The following is a 24,268-nucleotide window of genomic DNA, read 5'->3' on the forward strand; positions in this document are numbered from 1 at the left end:
TTCTATTCCATTGTAATTCATCCCAAATCAATAAAAATTCTCTCTCTACTTTTCTCTGCAACACTCTTCTTCTTCTTTTATTATTTTATAACAAGTACAATATTTTCATTAAAAGGGAGAAATGAATAGGTTAGTCTAAATTAGTGGGCAGCCACACACTGCGCAAGACTTTAATTAAGTTTGAATTTTATAATCAAATCCTTCTAGTATTTCTTTTTCAATTAATACATTCTTAGGTAAAATCCATTTAATTTTTTTCTTAATTTTCTTTAGTGAAATTTCACTCTCTCCTGCGCCGCCACTAAAACCCCTCTCACACCCTTCGATTTTGACTCCACCATTCCCAACTCTCCACACAACTCGACCCTTCTGTTCTTCTCTTCTCCTCCAATGGCGTCTATCACCATAAACCATACATTTTCCCGTAACCCTAACATCTCATTCCATCCCCAAAATCCTCTCACTCAAACCCAAGCTCTCTTCAATTTCAAACCATCAATCTCCAAATGTTCCCCTATTATCCGCTGCGCAATCCGCCGTCGACCCGAATATACCCCGAGCCACATTCCCGACCCGAACTACATTCGCATCTTCGACACCACTCTCCGTGACGGCGAACAATCCCCAGGCGCCACAATGACCACAAAAGAAAAACTCGACGTTGCGCGTCAGTTAGCTAAGCTTGGTGTTGACATAATTGAAGCCGGTTTTCCTGCTTCTTCTGAAGCTGATCTCGAAGCTGTGAAATTAATAGCGAAGGAAGTTGGAAATGGTGTGTATGAAGAGGGACATGTTCCGGTAATTTGTGGACTTGCGAGGTGTAATAAGAGGGATATTGATAAGGCTTGGGAGGCTGTGAAGTATGCGAAAAAACCGAGGATTCATACGTTTATTGCGACTAGTGAGATACATATGAAATTTAAGTTGAAGATGAGTAGAGATGAAGTTGTGGAGAAAGCTAGGAGTATGGTTGTTTATGCTAGGAGTATTGGTTGTGAGGATGTTGAATTTAGCCCTGAAGATGCTGGAAGGTTTGCACTTTACACTTCCATTTTGAACTTTATCGATAAATTTAAAGTTATTCAACTTTTCAGGTATTAAAAATTTAAACTTTGATGTGCTAATGTCCCTGTTACACTAACTTACTTTTTGACCATTACTTTAATATTTTTTTCGATGTCAGTAGTATAATATACATTTAGTAAGATAATATTTCATCAATTAACATTTAACTTTGGGCTATCGTTTCACTTCATAACCACACCCCTGCTAGAATTGTTGATTCTGAGGCTTTTTTCGTAAGGCGATGCTTATTGAATTCAGGCAATCCAGGAATTTGCCAATCTTTTTTTGTTGATAAAGTAATCGATAAAGTAGAAAGCTTTCAAAATAATATGACTTTCTAGCAACAACACGCAATCATCTATGCTTATAGGGATCTCATGGGTGCACCAAAACTAAATAAGCTTATAAGATGCTATTTTCTTATTTCTCTTGTGGATGAGTCATGGCCATTATGGTCTTATAGTTGAATAGATAGTTTTATGCTTAAAGATAGTGTTATATATAGATTCAGATATTTACATAAAAATGATTTAACATTTTAGCTGGTGAATGATCCTTCAGAATTCTGTGAAGTTTCTGGAGATGATCTTGTCACAAGGCTATTGACACTAAACTGGCTTTTAATGAACTCACTTGTTCACTTCATTCTTCTCTACTAGCGTGTGTAAGAGCGTGAAATTTATGCTCTGTTAAGTTGCCTTTTCCTATTAAGGAGTTGTCTGGTATGATGCTTTGAGATCTCAAGTAAGAGGTTTAAACTACCTACTATTTTTCTATTGTCATGTATAAAAGCTCATGGACTAGTTCAGTGATTAGAATTGGCAATGGTAACCACTTTCATGCATTCTGTAGCTTGGATCTGTTGCCGTCATTGTATTCTGAACTGAGCCTTATTTCCTCTTTATTCCTCTCAGATCCGATCCAGAGTTCCTCTATCATATCCTTGGAGAGGTCATCAAAGCTGGGGCAACAACCCTTAACATCCCTGATACTGTTGGATACACCGTGCCCAGCGAATTTGGAAAATTGATTGCTGATATAAAGGCCAATACCCCAGGGATTGGAGATGTGATCATCTCAACACACTGCCAGAACGATCTTGGGCTTTCTACTGCCAACACCTTAGCTGTATGTAGTTCAATGTTGTTCAGAACCTAGTGGTTTATACCAACTTAAGCTGTATGTTCATTAAAGCGTGTTCAATTTCAGGGAGCATGCGCAGGTGCAAGACAAGTAGAAGTGACCATCAACGGAATCGGTGAAAGAGCTGGAAATGCTTCTTTGGAGGAGGTATGTGAGGGTTCTTCAGTGAGAAACTTCAGCTCTCTTATGTGCATGATTTGAGCTCCAAAATTTGAGGGGTGGTAAGAGGTGGAATCACCAAGTATACAACCGGACTATGAGTTCCCCTCTATTCTTTCCCCGTCATAAAGATGGGTCTTTAAAATATTTTCACTGTAAGGTATTCTCTACACAAAAGGAACTATTCTACCTCTTCCGAAACAAAATTAACATCTTGACTTTAAACTGATATTTTTCTTTTCGAGAAAGGTAACAATGTATTATCATCAGCACAGCACTATATTTACAGTTCAAAAACAGCAAAAATGCTCTTGTTCATCTTAAAAGGACTCTATTAACTCAAGTAAGGCTGAGCATCTTCCAAAAATCTCTGTTTGCACAAAAAGTGAAACAAAAGTATACAATTCATCTTGATTTTAAGAGTAGAAATTGTGTATTATCTAACCTTCCTTAGAGGATCTTGTGGGAGCCACGTGTTATTATTTTTGTTTTTAGGAATAAAATCAAGAAAAAAGGGTGTTGAGAATGGTAGAAGTGAGTACATCCAACCTTCTGAATTTGTAAGATATATTTAAACTTATTTTAAGGACATCATTTTTTGGGGTGACCCGGAAAAGAAGGGTTGAGTAAGGACATCATATTTAAGAATTAAGACAGGGGGAAGACTTTCTTTTTGACCATATCCTCTGTAGCCTTTAGACGCATTGGTCCATAGGTGTGACACTATGATGATTGAAGGTGATAAAAGTGGAAAAAGTAGACCTTAAGTCACTTAGAAGGAAGTTATATCGAAAGTCCTCCAATCTCGCGGATTCAGTTTGACTAGCTATGAAATAATACAACTATAAATAAAGGATCCATATAGGCAATATCTAGTTTGAATTAATGTTTAACTGTTATTATTACACTCCCTTAAAGTAGTTTTTTTCTCAATCATCTTTTTTTTTTCTGGTTAAAAGGCTTGTATGTCCCTGTAGAGATAAATGTGAAACGTAGACACCTCTGGTTTTAGATAAACCTACATTGTGTTAAAAGTCAAAGTTTGAACAAAGTGAATGGGTATAGTAGATTCATATGGCTGAACCGAACTAATTTGGGATTGAGGCATAGTTGCTTGATGATTTCCTTTTGTTGAAGTTAGTATCTCTTATGCCTCACATTTGGTTGCCTTTCCACTTTGGATTGACTATTTTCCACAATTAAATTTATGCCACTCACTTCTACGGTGCACAAGTTTTCTACTTTTCTTCTCTGAGGCTAAGAAAAGAGCAAACTTTATAGTACTAGAGATTTTCATATATCCTTTTAAAAACTATTTAATGTCACAGCGAGACATCCAATTTTGGATGAAGGATGGAATTTCATGTGCTATCATAGTATATCTCTCTCTCTCTTTCCGTATGTTAGCTTTTTCACTATTATTTATTAGGTGTGGTTTTGCTTACCCTTTATGGCTTGATCGACCATCTATGTTTCTAACTATTTGAAAACAATAGTTGCAAATTTGCAAAAATATTTTGAAGCAAATTTCTGCTGTTGGTAGTGATATGTTCTGTTGAAACGGACAACTACTGACTTGTATGGGATTCTTTTGTCCTCTGTGTTGCTTGTTCTGTTTGCTTTTCCTCGGGCATTTTGGGCTTTCATTTTCTAACCTGTTACCTTCGACAATGCTGGAATAGGTTGTAATGGCCTTAAAATGTCGTGGAGAGCAAGTACTAGGTGGCCTGTATACAGGAATTAATACACAACATATACTCATGTCAAGCAAGATGGTTTGTCCCCTACTATCTCATAGTCTCTGCAGATATTTTACTGGTTAATATCTTTCTGATGCGCCTTCTGCTGACCCTTTGCTATGCAGGTAGAGGAGTACACCGGGCTTCATGTGCAGCCACACAAGGCCATTGTTGGAGCTAATGCGTTTGCTCATGAAAGTGGCATCCATCAGGTCTGTGTAATTTTGCTCTAATTCATTGTTGAAAGAGACAAATGTTCTAAACCCTAAACAGTTCTTGAAAGAGGGAACTCAATCCTCTTATTAGTTCATGGGCATATTTGCTTGAATGTTTGTTAATTTTTGCTTTATTCTGCTTTGACTAAGCACAAAATTTTGATATTCAAGTTGAAAATAGATACTCTATTCATCCAATAAGTTCTGTAACTTGTATTACCTTGCTTTGAGCAAAGACTTTTTTTTTCGCTCTATTCCCTCGGGTACTGGGTAAGAACAAAAGACTTTTTTGCACAAATCCTATAAACAGTACAATCATCCGCAGAGGAAGAAAACAAGTGAGCATGAACTATATTACTCCCTCTGTTCCAATTTACGTGAACCTGTTTGACTGTCACGGAGTTTAAAAAAAATGAAGACTTTTGGAATTTGTGGTCCTAAACAAGTAAAAAAGGGGCGCAGAGTATTTGTGTGGTTATAAAAGCTTCTCATTAAGGGTAGAATTGTAAGTTTAGGCTAAATTATTACCAAATTTAGAAAGGGGTCATTCTTTTTTGAACGGACCAGAAAGGAAATAGGTTCACATAAACTGGAACAGGGGGAGTATCTTTTAACTTGTTGCCTCAATATAACAGATATTTCAGAATAGGTCTGGTTCTGGTTACTAGTTTGCTGAATCTGACATCTACAACAGCATAATAGGGAGCTGTTTTAACTTTTAAGAGTAATTTGCCGATATACACTGAAATAGTGAGTTGATGCAAGAGATTTAAGAGAATGAAGGAGAGGGAGAGAAGGAGAACAGAAGAAGGGAAAGGGATTATTAGATGCTTGTGAAATTGTTTCATTAAGAGCTGCTGAAAGCTCGAGGATCCACAATATTCTTTTTATTGGCTCAGTGACATGTCTAAAAATTTGGGACAATGTGAAGAGTATAGCTTTCTTTGCTGGTATGTCACAGCTTTTCAGTTACTGTCACTGAAAAGTTGGTTCTGTTAGCATGAAGGGCTGTTCTCCAAGTTTTAAGCAACAACTCACAGCCAATAGAAATACTTTTAAATTAAAGAGAAGCCTCAAAGTACCAAAAAAACACTAGAAAGTAGCTCCACGTATTCCTTCTTGGGGCATTAGATCATTGTAGACATTGGTGAGCATATTCCAGGAGGGGCAGAGATCTCATACCTCCTGACATAAAATAGCTTCCCTTCAAGAGTTTGAATCCACTTACTCTTTCATTTTTCAGATTATCCATTTGCTTTTGCCCTTTTCACTTTAGATGCGTAGTTATTATTCCTATATTTGGATATCTATGAATAAATCTGCTACATATCTAGTTAGAGATCGATTAGTTGTTCTGTTTGCATCTGTTTTTGATTCATCTTGAACTGCATAAAGTGTTTCAGTTAAACATCTTTAATAATATGGTATATAGTGTCTCCCCCTCCCCTTTCTTCCTTGCGTCAAAGCTGGATTCTCTACCTTTTTATTATTGTAAGGTTGTGAAGTTTAATTAATTCAGTTTTTCTTTTTCAAACTCTTCCGCTTAAACTACTTTGTGCTCTCTAGGATGGAATGTTAAAACACAAAGATACATATGAGATTATATCTCCTGAAGATATTGGGCTTAACCGAGCTAATGAATCTGGTATCGTCCTTGGGAAACTCAGGTATGTGATTTTCCAATCAATGCTTGTTGCTATGATGCATAAATGTTAGATTACTGTGCTCTTCGAGCTTTTGCTTATTATCTGTTGATTATTAAACTTGCTTAGATTTACTACATCCTTTTTGTTGCTATGAAGGATATATTTCTTTAGTACTTTAATAAGGCTCCCTGATCAACATGCTGTTGCTGTTTCAATAATGAATCACATCTTTGTTGTTTTAAAATACTGTAGAGGTCTTTAGGAACTTCCTCTCTTCTCATGGAGGGATGAAGTAGAAGAAGCTTATTGAGTTTGCCTCACTATAATATGGTCAGAGCCATCATTGCATCAGATAATATCATCATAGTCTGTACCTTTGTCCCTCCTATGCCTCCCTCTGAACCTGCAGTATTCATCATTTAAATCTAATTGCTTCATTCCTATAAGAAATTGATATGTTGAACATTTTTGTATAGTGGGCGTCATGCTTTGCAAGCCAAAATGCTCGAGGTAAATTGTATGCCCTGGACTTGAGTTTCTTTCTTATATTTAAGAGCATGAAACAAATCCTTTAATCCTGATGCAGCTTGGATACGATATTGAAGGAAAAGAACTTGAGGACCTCTTTTGGCGATTCAAATCTGTGGCCGAGAAGAAAAAGGTGAATTATGTTGTTGAAATTTCCATTATTGTACAGTATATTTACATTGTCATTCAAATGCATGTGGAAATGCCCTGTGGTGCAGTTTATTAATTTTGCGATGTTGAGAAGTTTTTTTTTTTGGGGGGGGGGGGGGTGATGGGTGGAACATTTTCTCCTTCATAGATTGACCTTGTGGATAGAACACGGGCTAAAAATGTAATTATGATCCCTCTCTCTCTCTCAGTAATCGATCTTACATTTACCAAGTATGTCACAACTCACATCTTTTTGAACAAGACGAAGTATGTTGCATATTCTAATTTTATTAGTTGTAGTGTTTTCCTTATCTCTGTGTCGGGGTTGTATAATCACTCGTGTGAAACTGGAAACAACTGGGTGTGTAAGTACTTCTAAAATGTTGTAAGGTGAGACGAATTAAGTATGAGAAAAGGTGGAATTGAGAGAGACAGATGAGGAAAATGGAGGGTGGATGTGAATGAAAAAGTCAGGTGGTAAAAATCTTAGAAATGACACCTGAAAATTGGCACGGTCCATCTCCATGTTGGTTATAAACTGAAGTGTAAAAATTTTCCTATTATACCTGGTATATTATAAAATACCCCTCTTCTCGAGCTGGGGTTACTGACAAATTAGTGCTAGGACCTTTTAAATCATCTTTTCCTTGTGCAAACTTTCTTCTGCTCATTTGAAAGGGTTATCTGGCTAACTTTTATCAGTTCAATTATTGAAACTAAGGTTAAGCTACTGTGTGGATCTAGTATGATGTTGGTATCGTGGATATGTTTTTTGACCATCTATTTATCTCCTACTGCTCATTCAGAAAATTACAGATGATGACCTGATAGCATTGATGTCAGATGAAGTTTTTCAGCCTCAATTTGTTTGGCAACTTGAAAATGTACAGGTAAATGTCAATGTTGACTACATTTACATTGGTTTTATATAATTTTCTAACTTAGGTCTGGATTGGGAAGGATAGTTCAGCTGATCAAAAGAGTTCCTGTTCGATGGACAGGTTACATGTGGAAGTCTTGGCCTTTCTACGGCAACTGTTAAGCTCATTGACGCTGATGGTCAAGAGCATGTTTCTTGTTCTGTTGGAACGGGGCCAGTTGATGCGGCTTATAAGGCAGTTGATCTCATTGTAAAGGTCTGAAATAGAAATCGAATTTCCTAATAATCTTGTCACAGTATTAGGACTCGTTGATTGCAAGCTGATCTGTTGGTTAATGTTCAATTTTGAAATGCACATTCCGTAGAATCTCTCTTTTATGCAAATGATCAAAATTAAACAGATACTGATTTTGTGTTCTCCCCTGGCTATATATGCGTCAGGTTGGATATTTGTTGAGCAAAGTATTCGAAAGTACATGATTTTGGATTTAATGTTTTTGTTGAGTCCTCTTACATGTATCCTTTTTGTCATCATCTGTTCTACAGAAAGAAGTGCATTCTTTCCTGACAGTTCTCTTGTTGTGAAAGAAGTCAGGTCAGCCCAAGTATATGGAGTTGTACTTAAAAACTATGACTAGAGTTCCATTTCAAAATTAATAACCACATATAAAGTCCTTTCTTAAAGCTAGTCCAACCCTAACTCAGCATCCAGCAGACCAGCACTGAATTCAACAATGACATACAGACAGCCAAATTCCGCGTAACAAGTGCCTTCTATTTTACTCTAATGCATTGTGAAGATACCTATCGAGAGTCATTTCAACATGTTCCACATAAATGATCAACCTACTGGCTTTATAATAGTTTCTAAAAATACGTGAAACTGTGTTAAGTAATCATTTTGAGTGAGAAATCTACATTTTGAACTTGTCTTACAAGCAGATTTAGCTCTAGGAGATGGTATTTCGCTCTAAAGCAGTAGTCAATTTTTGGTTTTCAGTTATTCATCTTTTTTTACTGTTTGTGGGCTCTTTTATGAATGTAGTGTTCACCCATTATGCAGGTACCTGTAGCACTCCTTGAATATTCCTTGAATGCAGTCACGGAAGGTATAGATGCCATAGCATCAACCAGAGTTTTAATTCGTGGGGAGAATGGCCATACATCAACCCATGCTTTAACTGGAGAGACTGTACATCGTTCTTTTAGGTATGAAATGTACCGGCCATGTTGTTTCATTTAATCTTATTTGCCATCTTTCTTTGATAGAACATAGGAAATACGGAGAGTGTGTTGGTGAATTTTGGAATCAAGGACATGACACGGAAGTGAAATGAGCCAAAGTGATATGTTTTTTCTATAAAGCTAACTATACATATCCCAGATTTAAGGCTAACACATGAATAGAAAAATGCTGTATGAGAACTATGATCTATAGCAGACGTGGATATTTAAATGGAAGATATTTGCATAGCATGAATATATCAGCCGAAACATAGCCGTAGTAGACATCAGATTCATGTTTCTGCCACTGCAACCTCTCTCCCCTGCTCTTCGGAAATACTGCTCCCAACAGTTATCCCTGTATCCCCAAGTCCTTTCTCCAATCTTTATTTCGTCATTTGACTTATCCAGAGGGAAGACCTGTGTCATCCAGCAAGTTGGGGAGTCAAACTTCATAGTAGACCGACATGATTGGCTGGATGTCAAACATGTACCCGGCATATTTTCGACCGACATACAGCTAATGCACAAACATTTATGTTTTCTGGCGAGTCCGTAAATTATTGTTTTTTTCTTTTCTCCTATTAGAAATGTCTTATACGAGTTTTGTAAATTCTGGCTTCCAGTACAGACTCTGTGCTGATGATTTGATTAATATATGAGATATGTTGCTTTCTCAACCAAAAAAGTCTTATATGTCTACTCTTTTCTTCCACAGTGGAACCGGAGCAGATATGGATATTGTTATCTCTAGTGTCCGAGCCTATATTGGTGCATTGAATAAGATGTTGAGTTTCAGAAAGCTGGTATCGAAACACAGCAAACCTGAAGGCAGTGCAGTCGTATAGACATCCAGTATGATCGAGTTTATGGTTCTTATGTCTCTTGTGACTGCTGCAGCTTTATCAATTGTACAGAAGTGGGGAGGCTGTCCAAAGAATTTTGACCTACCTGTATTCTCATTTTTAGAATTGTGACGGCCGAAGAGATGTCATACGCCCTATCGTTTCTCCAATCCCTCTCCATTCTTCTGCATGTTGATGTATAACCTGTTGTTTACATCTTAATTTAAGTGCCTGTTAGTGCTTGAAGATCATCCAAGTTTTATGGTATATCTGGTAAACATAGACACATTGTTCATATAAGATGTGTTTCGGGGGGCGGACATCGGGCATCGGTCGGTTCAGTTCGGTTTTGTAGAGAAGTTCAGTTTGGTTTTTTCGGTTTACGGGTGCGGTTCGGTTTTCTTGCGGTTTTGGTGCGGTTATTTACGGTTTTATTTTTTGGTTTTAGGCTTGTCAAATTGGACTTCTTTCTTAAGCAATAAATGAGCCTCAAAATTAAATTCTTACAAAGTTTATGAGGCTCAATGCATGTGCATAGCAAATTGTCCTACCGTAGTCTGCTACAACATAAAATTTAACTAGAAAATAATAAAATATGCACTAAGAATATATGCTTATTGTATTTGATAAGAATCTGCAGTAATGAGAATTCTTTTGTTGAATTTGCAATTCAATATTTTCTTAATAATAGCAATTATGATTTGCACATTAACTGAAAGTAACAGAAGAGATTTACGTTATAATCGGGGAACAAATAGATATCATAATTTATTGAATAATGATCGCGTGACTTTGGGGTTGACTAAGTTTCTGAAAAATGTGGCATTTTGGAGTTTGGGCTTCAACATTCACTAACAATTAATATGATGAGCTTAGAGGCTATATGATCCATACTTAAAAAAAACTCCAGTTTTTCGGTTAACCGAAAATCGAAATACTAAAACCGAACACCAAACCGAACACTAAACTTTGAAAAAATATAAACCGCGAACTGATCGAAAAATCGAACAAATCGAACCGAATAACTCGAAATTATTGGTTCGGTCGATATTATGCCTACCTCAGCATTTAACTTTGTTCATGCTCTCGCTTTACTAAATTATGGAATTTCATTCTAAGTTAATTGCACAAACCTCTTTTGAGATTTCCCCTAATCCCATGGGTTTTACAAATGTTTCTGAAATTACTGGAGTCTCTTGTTTTAAAATTACATTTAGCGATATTCTTACACTTGCAACTCCCTGACGTTTTGCCATCTAAAGCTGTTTATAACCTGTTTGATCAAGCTTCTCAAAAGGCCAAAAGTGCTAGTATTTTTTTTTTGTCCAAAAGTACTTTTTTTCCCTCCTAACTTGAGGTGTTTGGCCAAGTATTGTTTGGGGAAAAAGTGCTTTTGGGAAGAAGCAGAAGCAGTTTCTGAGAAGTAGAAAAAAGTAGCTTCTTCCCAAAAGCAGAAGCAGAAGCAGTTTTGACTTTTCTTCTTACCAAAAATACCCTCAATAAAATATAATATATACCAAAATAATCGTTAAATGTAATACTTAGGATATTAATGTATAAGTATTTCTTCTTATTTTTAGGATAACTTTCTAATATATAGTGACTTTAGGGGTGAATGCTTTTATATTTGTTGAATGATTTTTAATATATTTAACTTATATTAAAAGAATTAGGTACTTTTTAATTTTATTTTCATATTTTACTTAAATAAAATGAAAAGATTTAATTATTGCATGTAATAATAAATTTTTGAGATTATTTATTTACTTATATAATATTCACTATTAAGCAAATCCATTCATGTCCTTATTCGTAATTTGATACTTAAAAGCACTTTCTGAAAAGCTTGGCCAAAAACAAATTATTGCTCAAAAGTGTATTTCAGAGTGATTAGCCAAACACAAACTGCTTCTCTCCAAAAGTGCTTTTGAAAAAATACTTCCCAAAATAAGCTGATTTCTCCGGCTTGGCCAAACAGGCTATTAAACTGAAAGTGAACAACTTTACCTTCACTCTTCCCTTATTGTCAATTTAAGTCCTCATCAAAGAAGATGGAATCTTATGAAGTAGGTGTCGATAATTCCTAGTCTTTAAATCATTCAATCTAATATCTGCTTTTAATCCATGTTTGGTACCACATTATTTTAAGGCAAGATGGATTGTGTCTTCGATATGCTTTCAAAAGAAGTATTAAGAACCTTTTGAGAAAAGTTGTCAATTTTTCCAATTTATTTTTTCAAACGAACACCTCTTGGCGTTTATTTGTTCAGATTTTCAATTCCTTTTAATATGATTGCGACTATTAATTTGTTCTCATAAGTTTTCTTTTTTGAGGCAGAGCTACTCTTGAACTGTAATTTGGTAATGATAAATTAAGCAGAGAGTGGGAGGAGTTGGTAGGAAAGAAAATTGAAAAAGAAAAAGAGCAGGACCATGAAATCTGATGACTACATCAAGCACGTAAAAGCATAGAATCCAGTTCATAAGTTGCTAGTAATTGCATGTTACGGACTCTTTACTCAAAAACAATCTCCGGGAATCAGAGCTTTCTGAAACTAGATGCAGGTTTAAGAAAAGCCTGCTCCTCATGAAGCCGCTCTTGATCAAACGGGACTCTACCACCAGCCACATTAGATATCCGATGATGGTTTAACCTTCTCTTTCAAGAACTGCAATATGTGCTCGCGTTTCCAGTTATCAATTCTGCAAAATGTACCAAAGACATTAGATTGCCAGAATAAGAACTTGTGCACAGGAAGATGCAATGCAGGGTACTAACTAATCTTTGTTTTTTTTACTTGGGCCGACCTTAGGCGGGCACCCTTCCAAAGTGCAAAGGAAGTCACCAGCCTAGGCCATGGGCCTCCTTGATCGCCCATTGACCCCGTCCAGGTAAGTACTAACTAACTTTTGTAGAAAGTCAAATAAATAGCTGAACTCCAGGAATTGCAGCTTTTGCTGCTCCTCACACTCAGGCTTCCCAAGGGTACAAATCAGAATGCCCTCAAGGGATCTCTGAAATTGGTCAGCATGTGACACACTCATGACCCAAAGGTTGATCTTCTAGAGGCAACTAAATGACTGCTTATCAGTGTGCTCAATACAGTTATGTTTCCCAAGCATGAAACAGAAATTCATATGAAAGAGCAGGATTTTAGAAAATGCATCAGAGCACAAGGATCCTGATGGGCAATACTTCTCATGCTCAATGCACTTTAATAAAGACAACATAGAAATAGGAAATCGGTTGTGAGACACACATAACACAAAGGAAAGGGGGGAAAAGGAGACAGGAAGATGACCTAATGGTTTCCTTGTGCTCTCCATGATCATCCAACATGATCAACTTTGGCGGAGAATTATATGCATATTGAACTTTTACGTAAGGGAACTTATCCTTTTCTTCTTCAATGAACCCAACGACTTCAGGATAGAAAACCAGCTTTCTCATGCAGACTTCCAAAATTGCTCCAGAATAAACAACCTGCAATCACAATCAGAGTAGATTAGAAGTACCATTTCAAAAAAAAAAAAAGGGCATCATTTCAAGAGTGTTCATGATTTTACTCTAGTCATTAGTTGACTGTTGTGAGATAGCATGTAATGTACTTGCGCAACGGTTGTAGATAGTATTAGAATCTTTAGGAATTCCACAAACCCCCAAGCAAGAGAAAGTGATGCAAAAAGAAAGAAAGAAAGAAAACAGTATTCTCCAAAGTGATTTTTGGACATCTTATTTTCTCCCTCGACCTCCCAATAACTTTTTGGTCAAGGTGTTTGTAAAAAGAAGAATGAGTCGTCCGCTTCTCTTTTTTAATAGCTTTATTCATTTCCTAAGCACTTGGGGATTGTGAGCCAAGTATCGAAACCAAAAAGGTAATATTTTCAACTTTCCCAAAACAAGCTATGACAAAGAAAAAAAATGGATGGATGCACGTCCAACGAGGGGCAGATAAGTGCCTCTTTTGTGTCTTGGTCTTGCCTCTATTTTAATTTGATTATTTTCTGGGTGCAAATATAAGTCCATCTTATCTCTACAATGTATGCATGGAAGCCAAAATTTTCAAACAAAAAATTGGGCAAAACTAGTGACAGGAAAACCAGAGGAGAGCCTTCATAACTCTAAATACAACCCTAAATTAATGCCGCCAAAAAATGATCTCGGTCGCATCTGTACCTTACTCATGGCATCATCAGAGTCTTCTGTGCAACAGCTCAAGCATTCAGAAACCAACTCTGTAAACAATATATAATCAATACTATTTAGCAAGATACTGTCAACACTCATATGGAAATTAAACTAGAAAAACATGACAGAAAACACTGATAAAAGAGCAGTTTATTTTTTTGTTCTAACTCCTAATAATCCACAAAAACCGGAACAACAAATAAAATGGAAATTGCTCCTGCATCAAAATATGGAGCATGGTTTCTATGAACCTATCAGTTATTTTATTGGTCAATTTTTTGCATTAATGCCATTGTTTCTACTTTCTATCACACTATTCTTTTTCTTTTTCATTGATAAAGTTGTTGTTTCTAACTATGTATGGTCCTTTTCTCCATAAATCAACAATAATTAGTCAAATATAGTGCTTCTATCATATACACTGAAGTCATTCTTAAAATACAGAACATGTCTGTCAAAGGTTGATAAGTTCAAACATTTCCAATCACAATTAGACATGGATGAGTGACATTGCACGACCTTTTACATACCCATATAATCCTCTCATATTACAGTCAGCAAACGAAACCTCCCGATTTTTCTAGAGGTTTCACCATTTTCTCAGAAAGTAAGATATTTTCTTTTTGCAGTATAAGGATGAGGGCAAAGATATAGAGGTAGCGAATTTGAAGGACTTGGACCACCTAGGAGATTGCATCAACTAAAAAGAAAAATAATTAAAAAAAATATATTAAGTAGAGTAGGCTACCAAATGCTTATAATCTAAAGACAAGTACCCCAGTAGAAAGATCCGATCCTTCTGTTGTGCATTATGTTTGGCTTAAACAAGAGAATATTTTCAATATAAAACACAAAAAGAAAGTAATTTTAGTAGGAGTAATTTCGAGTGTCGGTGTGTCAATAATAAAAAGAAAAAAATAATTATGGCCAATTAAATTTTCCTCCACGTAATACTGTGCAGTTCTTTTCAATTTTATGAAGAGGTAGCTGGAAAATATTACTAGATGGTCCTTTAAATATTTAAGTGGTGCAGTACAGTGACTGTTCCGCAAAAGAAAGGCAAGTATTTATGAGGGGGTTCAACCAATGTATGATAAAATATATTTAACATTTAACGTACTTTAACATGGGGTTTTTTAATGGATATATATATATATATATATATATATATATATATATATATACACACACACACACACACACACACACACACACACACACACTTGCAAAGGCTTGCGTCATTGAAGCAAAAAATTTGTGAATTTGTAAGACCAACGATAAGCAAATAAACTGCTATCTCCCACTACCTTCCAAATGTTTTTCATCAAAGTTCCATAAAGCTTTTGTATCGGTATGTCAGTTTAATACTTTTATTGTCTTCCCCTTGAACACTTCAATCTCTATTAAAATCCCACCAACCAGGGAGAATGGTGTACTAGAAACTACTACAGGTTTACTATGTGCTGTAGCTATCCTTCAACTCTTCAATATCCATAACATAGTTAAATCTTTAAAGGTTTATTTAGCCCACACTGATAGGTTTTGTGCAGAGGTTTATCATTAATTAGGGCTCTAGATAGGACTGTGGATAGCGGTGCGTTGCTGCTTCTTTCCCAGGTTAGAACAAGTCCAAACAGAGCTAGGATTGAAAGTCAAGTATCATGCATGCAGTTGCTTAGTGCATAAACAACAAATCTTAGTTATCCACAGATGTGGGATAAATTTTTGTCTTGGATGAGTTAAAGCAACTATCGAATGTCATTTCCATTTTTTGTGCCTGGAAAAAGAGCATTAAGGGTGAGAGACTAGTCTGATAGGGTTGTGTCCTAGACTGCTAGTGGTTATTGTTGTGTCCACACTTTTCTTCCACTTTTCATAGTACCGAGCCTTTCTTACGTGTTATTGTTATTGCTTATCATCTATTTTCTGGTACTTATGATGCTGTTATTATTTCTATGATTTCTGTTGATGGTACTGATATATTGTCTTTTTCGTCTCCTTGAGCCGAGGGTCTATCGGAAACAGCCTCTCTACCCCTTGGGGTAGGGGTAAGGTCTGCGTACGCTCTACCCTCCCCGATCCCACTTGTGGGATTTTAATGGGTTATTGTTGTTGTTGTTGTTCCTGGAAAAAGAGACGACTAAGAATGATAAGTATGTACTAAAAGTTGTTTTGGATGGACTACCACTATATGGACGAGAAATCTTTCCTTAGTGCTATTACCTGGTCTAGAAATTCTTACCCTGTAGCTTATCAAAAGAATGATTCTGGAGTGGTATATGGCTCGTTGCCATCTGTCCTCCATTATGAGTAGTGGCAAAGGCGAAGCCAGGAATTTATACAAGGGGATTCAAAAAGTTGTATGATGTGACAGCTGGAATTTGAACTTTGGACTTACAACAACTTTGCACCCCTTTACCACTATGCTACAATTTTTTTTCATGCCAAAGGGATTAAACAGTTTACATATAATAAAACGAATTCATTTTTACCCTATTGGTGCAGTATAATTTTTCGACAAAGGGGTTTCAGTTGAACCCTGAAACCCCCTTCCCTCTACTTAGTCCGCCACTGATTATTAGGTTCTCAATATAGGGAAGACAATATGACTTGGATTTAATGCCTAGGCCCTTCTATCCAACTCCTCCAATTCCCTGTTCTCTTTCAATTATAGTGCAATCACCAAACTTTTTCCCCAATTCACACCCGTTCAGCAAGCTAATCAGCGCTGTATAGACTAATTTTTAGCTCCTTGTTTGCTTTAACCTTAAATCATCCCCCTTCTGGACCCATCTCCTCCAACCTAATTCCCTCATTTGAACTAAACACAGGCCATAAACACCTACAGATCCAAGCTCATCTTCAGCCGCCTTGAATACAATGTTAAGGTCAATACTTCGCCTCAATACCTTTTTTATGTATTTATTTTGTACCCAAAAGTATTAATTAAAAAAGACATAAATTACAAGGAGTGAAAAATGAAAAATATGTGCACATTAGGTGCAGAGGTAGAGAGAATAAAGGATAGGAGAAAGAACCTTGATCTTTAACATACTCAACAAGAGTTCTACAATCGGAGCACAGAGCTAGACCCGAAAACCCGAGATTTTCACACTCTTTCGTGCTCAACTGCTCTGCCCTTGCACCGTAAACGCCAACAAGGAAGCACAACAATGCTGCGTAGATCAGACCCATCTCTCTCTCTCTCTCTCTCTCTCTCTCTCCTTTGCGGAGTCTCTATTATGAAGGTTTGAACCGAACAGAAGTTAACGGGTCGGTTTGGGGGACCTTTTTAATTTGACTCTTGACTTTACTCTCAGAGTTATAATTGTTAGTTGTGACCTGTGACCCTGAAATTAAGCTGAAACTCGTTTTAACCCCTAAAACTTTATAAAATTTGAGCACTATACCCATTTGAGTTACTAGAAAGAGTCTCTTACATCTTTTAACACTAGTTACTCAATTGCCGAGCTCGGGAATTATTCTTAAAAAAATTGTCTGAATCGCGACATAGTTTATCAAATGACTATTGAAGGCCTTTGATAATTTTGAGCTTTTGACTTTCTTTGGCCCAGAGGAAATTGCTTTAGAGAGTAGATAAAGCTCTACGTGTTTGCTTTAGACATTCCTTAGATTAAATAATAAATGTTTTGGAAATTGCTTTAGAATTTAGATAAAGCTCTACGTGATTGCATGTTCCACATTTATGTGCCATATTGAAACATCCAAAATAGAATATTGTAACTTCCTAATATTTTGATCGGATATTTGACAGTCGAAGGGTAGTCTCTATTATCTTATGGTTCTCAATCAACAGTAAGGATAGTCTTCTCGCCACGACACATGCTTATTGACGATTGTCTAGCGTATATATGATTCTGACTCGTACTATGTCAAATAATTGTATAGAAAAATATCGACTTCACAGAGAATGATTAATCTATTCTACAGATGTTTCTTGTTTTAGTTACTATTTAACAAAATCAGAAAGAGTTGAGTTGTGATTTAACTAACTAAAAATGCGTAAATAAAGCAATGGAGAAATATTTTTGTATTTCACAGATATAAAAAGATGTTGGGATCCTGACTTCACTTAATATTCTTATTATATAGTAGATATATTTATTCTTTAATTTCTATTTCTCACGAATGTATAAATGCCTCTCACGATCACACTTATATATTATTACTTAAGTTGAACAATTAATTGCACTCCTTTCGGTATTATAAATTAATCATCAAAATAGTAATATTAAAGAACCAAAAATAAAAGCTTGAACTGAAAAATGATCTTTTTAGTAAGTCCCTTTCGATTATCCTACTTGTTATAATAGATTACTACAATATTTGCCTCTCTCGATTACAAATAAATGAAATTTCATTGTAACATAATATAGATAGATATCACTGCATAAATAAAGCAGATAAAATAGAATTTAGCTCAAGCATGTGAAATTATAGAATAATATCTATTATTATATAGAACTATTAAGATCTGTCATTCTCCCAACATAAGAAAAGTTAGTCCATATTGGAGCCAATATCGACAACGGAAATATTCTTGCCCATTAAATAAGGAAATAGAAAGAAATATTCAAGAAGAATATTTTCCCCTATTTAATTAAAAATAGGATTTAGAGTAATTTTCGACAATACAATTTATTCAGAACTAGAGACGAAGCCAATATAATGGCGAAAAGATGAAAAAGGAGAGAAACTAAAGAACAAAGAGAAAGGAAAAGCTTTCTGCTCAAAATCTGATCTCAATATTATACTTCTAAGCTTTCTTTTTCGCCTCCCTTTTCATTTCACGATTGATGCCTCTTTTTATAGGCAAGCCATGACAAAGTTTTCAATACACTTCTGGATATGAACTTGTCATGGCTGGTTGTGACCTAGTTATGCTTGGTTATGAGCTTCTGTTGTAGGTTTAGTTATGGATCGATTATAGTTTGTTGTAGCCAGTTGTGAGTCGGTTGTCCTTTGTCATGGTAGATCACATCTATACAATGTCTTTCTTTAGCACCATATTTTACTCTGCTTTAGCTTGTCCGTTTTTTTACTTTTTCCTCTGTAATCTTCTCGTTCTCGGACCAATCCTTCTTTAACCTTTCCTGCACGATTTAGACAAAAGTATGGAAGAAGTATGATAGTTTTTTTTTTTGTGTGTTTTTACAAGTAAATTATATGTTTAAAAATCAAGTAAAATGCACATATCAAATTCTCCCACACTTGAACTTTTACTCGTCTTCGAGGAAATATATATATATATATATATATATATATATATATATAGACACACACATTCACAACTTTGCAACAGTAAATGATTCCACTTAAAATTTCAAATCCTTCTAAACTTTGTGGAACTTGCTTTATTTATATCTTCACTTTTACTCTGCAAGTATCACTAAGTGGTTAGACAGACATCTTTGAGTTTCAGAAAAAACGAGAATACTAAATCAGTTATTTACAATAAATCAGAGGCTTGCCTTTTTTGTCAATCACCACTAATGTAGATCAATGCTGGCTTTAGAATCTTTTAGGACTTTTATTAGCTTATAGTGTTAAGTTACGGGCTGGTAGGATACAGAAAAAATATATGAAGTGACTTTTTTTTTCTTCTTTTCTTTTTGGTGGCTTGATTTTCAAACATAGATGACTTTGTTCGAGAATTGGTGTTGATATGAGGATTTTAAATTTATATAACTCTCTAACATTTTTATTTTTATTTTTTATACATAAACACTCATATGCATGTGCTATACGTGTTCTTAAATATGTGTGTGTGTATATATATATATATATATATATATATATATATATATATATCTTTTTTTCTTCATTTTTCTCTCTCTTTTTTTATAGAAATAAATATTTCTCGGGGGACTTCACATACACCAATTCACCAATTGTCACGACCCGGTATTTCTACCATCAGGACCGTGATGGTGCCTAACACGTACTTGCTAGGCAAGCCAACGTTAGAGTTTTATTCACCTTTTTCCTTTACATTTCATAGATTAGAATTAACAAAGCTAAATCAAGTTGAAATAAATGCGAAAATACGTAAATAACCTTTGTCAATTCACAATACCAAAACTATTACTACAACTACCCAGAGCCTGGTGTCAAAATCTGCGAACATACTACAAATTACTATAAATATTTGTCTGAAAGAAATTACATCTATCTCGAAAGAAAAGAAAACAGGAATGTAGAAACATAGGAGGGGACACCAGGGCCTGCGGACGCCAGCAGGACTACCTTGGGTCTCCAGGATGAAATATCTGCAACCAACCTCTTGATCAGCCAATACCAGTTCCAAAATCTGCACAGAAAGTGCAGAGAGCAGTATCAGCACAACCAACCCCATGTACTGGTAAGTTCCGAGCCTAACCTCGACGAGGTAGTAACGAGGATACGGCCGGGCGTTTAAAATATAACCTGCATACAATATATAATAAAGCGAAAAGGAAGTACGGGACAAAATGAAACAGTGACTTGCAGCAAAAATGAATACGGACTCAACTATCTTATCAGTACCAAGCTATAACCAATCCTTAAGAGAGTTACAATACTATAGAATAAATTCACAGCAGATGGAGAATACATAAACAACAAACTGATGCGGCGCGCATCCCTATCCCACCATATAATCAGTAACAATATGAACATTCACCCTTATTACTTCGTATCAATCCACCCTTATTACTCCTGTTGTGGCGCGCAACCCGATCCCACCGTAAAATAACAATCCACCCTTATTACTCCTCAATATATCACCCTTATTCCTCCTGTTGTGGCGCGCAACCCGATCCCACCAGACAATCACATTTCACCCTTATTCCTCCTCAATATATCACCCTTATTCCTCCTGTTGCGGCGTGCAACCCGATCCCACCATATCAGTACCAATCACACAATAAGAATATGAATTTCACAATATAGCTCAAAACCCTCCACAATATTTAAGCCTCAGACCAAAGCAAACAGAAGGCTATACAATTATGAAACTTCACTCAATTAATACTACACAGCGAGACCAACCAAAATATACCATGAAACACCGATAAACCAACTTAAACCAATAATGTAATACAATGAAACTACGGAATAATAAATACCTTCAATAAAGAAAATAACATCTAACAAGAAGCAATTAGACATGGAAGCATTAATAAGCATGTAGCAGTTAAGACAAGAAGACAATATATTAGGAACGGGAAAAGAAACATGCTAATGGAATTATGACATTCCGAGAGATTTTATTGACATACTTCTCATGCATTTGCATTCATTTATACATGTACATTGACCCATGACCATATGGCGTTATATACGCGTGTATATGTATATTATATGTATATAGGATATGGGAAAAGGTTACGGCGTTATATACGAAATCACCACCTGATCTGCTGGTATACGTTGATGATTTTGCCCACAGTCGCCGAGATGATATGATGGGATGCCCTCAGAGGCTTGATGATGTTATGAATACATGTACCTATGCACGACATGACATTCATACGCATATGCATGACACTATAAGTATTTCATGATTTACAGAGTTATCCAAACTTACAGGTTGAGTCATTTACTCCATGTTTCTTCCATGTCTTTTATATACTTATTTATGTGCCTTACATACTCGGTACATTATTCGTACTGACGTCCTTTTGATGGGGACGTTGCATTCATGACTGCAGGTATAAAGAATCAGTTTGACGAGCCTTCATAGTAGACGAGGTTAGCATTCAGCGAAGGATCGGTAAGATTCCACCTCATTCGGAGTGCAGTCGAGTCTATGAGTCATCGTGTCAGAATTTTGCTACAGATTTATGGGTAGGCCGGTTGTAACGAACCGACCGGTCGTTTTGAGCTCTAGCACGTCGTTCGGCAGTTTGAGGCCATGAGTAGCTTCACTTCAGGTACTATGACTTGTATGTATGGTCGGAATCTAAACTCGGGAAGTTCGGATTGGATTTGGAAAGAAAATTCTCATTTCAAAAGCTTGAAGTTAGAAGAATGGACTAAGATTGGATTTTTGAGTAAACGACCTCGGAATCAGGATTTGAAGGTTCCAACAGGTTCGTATAATAATTTTGAACCTGGGCGTATGTCTAGATCGGGTTTTGGATGACCCTGGAGCGTTTCGACACCTATTGTGGAAGTTAGCATTTTTGGGTGAATTTCATAAATTTGGGATGAAGTGTATTTCAGAGTTAACAATGTCCGTCTGGGATTCTGAGTCAGGGAATAGCTCCGTATGGTGATTCTGGTATTGAAAGCGCGATCGGAAGTGGATTTGGAGGCCCGCAGGTCATTTTGGAGTCATTTGGCTGAAGTTAGAAATTTGAAGGTTTTTGAGAAGTTTGACCAGAAGTGGACTTTTTGATATCGGGGTCGGATTCCGATTCCGGAAGTTGGAGTAGGTCCGTAATGTCGAATATGACTTGTGTGCAAAATTTGAGGTCAATCGAACGTGATTTGATAGGTTTCGGCATCGAGTAGAAGTTTAAAATTCTAAAGTTCATTAAGCTTGAATTGGAGTGTGATTCATGATTTTGATGTTGTTTGATGTGATTTAAGGCCTCGAGCAGGTCCGTGTTATGTTATGGGACTGGTTTGTGTGATTGGACGGGGCACCGGGGGCCTCGGGTGTGTTTCGGGGTGGTTTCGAATCATTTCAGGCTGTTTTGCTATAGCTGATGCTGGTGTTTGGTGTTGTTCTTCGCGTTCGCGAGGAACCTCACGCGTTCGCGAAGCAGGATTTGGCTTCAGGGATTTTGTTCTTCGCGTTCGCGAAGAAGAAACTCTTTGTTACGCAGGTCTGACTTCGGAGGCTCATATCTCACAATCTATAAGGAATTTGGAGATGATCCAAAAATAGAAGTTGTAGCCCTTTGTGTCTAGTTTCTAGAAAAGTGAACCATTTAGAATTTGGATTTGTGTGCAAAAAGTTATGGCTGGTACACTACAGGATGTACGGGAAGATGAAGAAGAAATTTGTGTTGCACAGGGCTGACTTTGGCAGCTTATATCTAAGAATCTATAAGGAATTGGGAGATGACCAAAACATGAAAGTTGTAGAACTTGGTGTCTTGTTTTCAGAACATCAGAAATATTTGTTATTTGGAGTTTTGTACAAAAAGTTACGGCCATTATACTAGAGGCTGTCTGAGAAGAGTTTGGAAATAACTTTTAAGAATTTTCTTCATCGCGAACGCGATGGGGGCTCGCGAACGCGAAGAAGGATCGCCTGGGCAGTTTATAAGTTTGCAAAAATGGGTTTGGCTCATTTCATCTCATTTCCTCCATGGGAGCCGACCTAGGAGCGATTTTGAAGCTCCATCTTCATCATCCATGTCAAGGTAAGTGATTCCCACATATTGCAAGTTAAATACTTGGATTATATATATATTTTAACATGGAAATTCATCGAAAATTAGTGAAAACTTGGGATTTTGGTAGAAAACCTAGAAATTGTTATTTTTGAATTTGACCACAATTTTGGTCATGAAATTGAGAGTAAATTATATATTTGAGTTCGTGAGGTTATGGGTAAAGTTTATCTTCGAAAAATTTCGGAATCCGGGCACGTGGGCCCGAGGGTAATTTGTATCGACTTTTCGATCGGGGTTAGAAATTATTATAAATTGGATTATAATGGGTATTTGAGCATATATTAATGGGTTTGCATAATTATTGGCTAGTTTTGGAGCGTTGTGTATCGATTTGAGTCATCGGAAGGGCTTGGAAGCCAGTTATGGAACTTCGGAGCGGGTGAGTCCCCTTTCTAACCTTGTAAGAGGGAATTGTCCTCATAGGTGAATTAATTGGATATGTGCCTCTATTTGTGGGGGCTACGTACGCACGAGGTGACGAGAGTTCGTGCGTAGCTACTATTATGCTTAAGTCCGGGTAGTCTAGGACCCAAAAGCATGCTTCACTTGTAATATTTGCAACCTAGTTGTCAATTTAAAATGCTTAACACATATCGAACGTGTAAATAAATTTCTATAAGGCTAGACATCGTTTCTTGACTTTTAAAAGAGTAATTGCCTTTTCTTGAATAATTGCTCCTTGATGAATTCTTGATTGACTGTTTAAATGTATTTATCTATTGTGGAACGGGCCGAACGCCTCGGTAGATTAAATAGATGCATCTATGGTTCGCGCCATTCGACCCTCTGGCAGTGCACAATTTAAATATTTGTTGGATCGGGCCGTACGACCTCGGCATGATTTGCGCATGCTTGTATTGCTTGACTTGCAATCTAATAATGATGATATTGCTTCCCTGACTTGAGGTAAATGTATAAATGATGAAAATGAATTTGGAAGTTCCTATTAATAAAAGAATTATTCACCTGCTTCATGCTATTAAGTTACAGCTGTTTTTATATAAATCCTCGATTTGCTATATTATTGGTATATTATTATTGGACCACTAGTAAGTGTCAAAGTCGACCTCTCGTC

General features: G+C 36.4%; 2 protein-coding genes across 2 annotated transcripts; one reads left to right on the top strand and one right to left on the bottom strand.

Moving 5' to 3' along the window:
- Window positions 1-240: 240 nt before the first annotated feature.
- On the top strand, window positions 241-9,861 carry LOC109214226 (2-isopropylmalate synthase B). The gene is made up of 12 exons (XM_019378120.1): window positions 241-1,031; window positions 1,980-2,193; window positions 2,275-2,355; window positions 4,050-4,142; window positions 4,232-4,318; window positions 5,888-5,988; window positions 6,444-6,477; window positions 6,554-6,628; window positions 7,452-7,535; window positions 7,647-7,781; window positions 8,589-8,734; window positions 9,468-9,861. Exons 1-12 carry the CDS (start codon window positions 391-393, stop codon window positions 9,595-9,597), a joined length of 1,821 nt encoding a protein of 606 aa, XP_019233665.1. The 5' UTR covers window positions 241-390; the 3' UTR covers window positions 9,598-9,861.
- Window positions 9,862-11,987: 2,126 nt separating this feature from the next.
- LOC109214228 (15 kDa selenoprotein) lies at window positions 11,988-17,184 on the bottom strand. Its single transcript, XM_019378123.1, has 4 exons — window positions 16,822-17,184; window positions 13,772-13,830; window positions 12,897-13,078; window positions 11,988-12,297 (listed from the first exon to the last, which is right to left on the bottom strand). Exons 1-4 carry the CDS (start codon window positions 16,976-16,978, stop codon window positions 12,225-12,227), a joined length of 471 nt encoding a protein of 156 aa, XP_019233668.1. The 5' UTR covers window positions 16,979-17,184; the 3' UTR covers window positions 11,988-12,224.
- Window positions 17,185-24,268: the final 7,084 nt, after the last annotated feature.

Source organism: Nicotiana attenuata, unplaced genomic scaffold (assembly GCF_001879085.1).
Source record: "Nicotiana attenuata strain UT unplaced genomic scaffold, NIATTr2, whole genome shotgun sequence".
In the NCBI taxonomy this organism is placed as follows: domain Eukaryota; kingdom Viridiplantae; phylum Streptophyta; class Magnoliopsida; order Solanales; family Solanaceae; genus Nicotiana; species Nicotiana attenuata.

What these genes read in the sequence shown, in the direction of transcription:
- LOC109214226 (XM_019378120.1), top strand. Translation starts at nt 391, where the DNA reads ATGGCGTCTATCACCATAAACCATACATTTTCCCGTAACCCTAACATC. An exon ending in ATGAAAGTGGCATCCATCAG is followed by an intron (nt 4,319 to 5,887) that starts GTCTGTGTAATT and finishes TGTGCTCTCTAG; the next exon opens with GATGGAATGTTAAAACACAA. An exon ending in TGCAAGCCAAAATGCTCGAG is followed by an intron (nt 6,478 to 6,553) that starts GTAAATTGTATG and finishes ATCCTGATGCAG; the next exon opens with CTTGGATACGATATTGAAGG.
- LOC109214228 (XM_019378123.1), bottom strand. Translation starts at nt 16,978, where the DNA reads ATGGGTCTGATCTACGCAGCATTGTTGTGCTTCCTTGTTGGCGTTTAC. An exon ending in CTGATGATGCCATGAGTAAG is followed by an intron (nt 13,079 to 13,771) that starts GTACAGATGCGA and finishes TTGTGATTGCAG; the next exon opens with GTTGTTTATTCTGGAGCAAT. An exon ending in GAGCACAAGGAAACCATTAG is followed by an intron (nt 12,298 to 12,896) that starts GTCATCTTCCTG and finishes TACATTTTGCAG; the next exon opens with AATTGATAACTGGAAACGCG.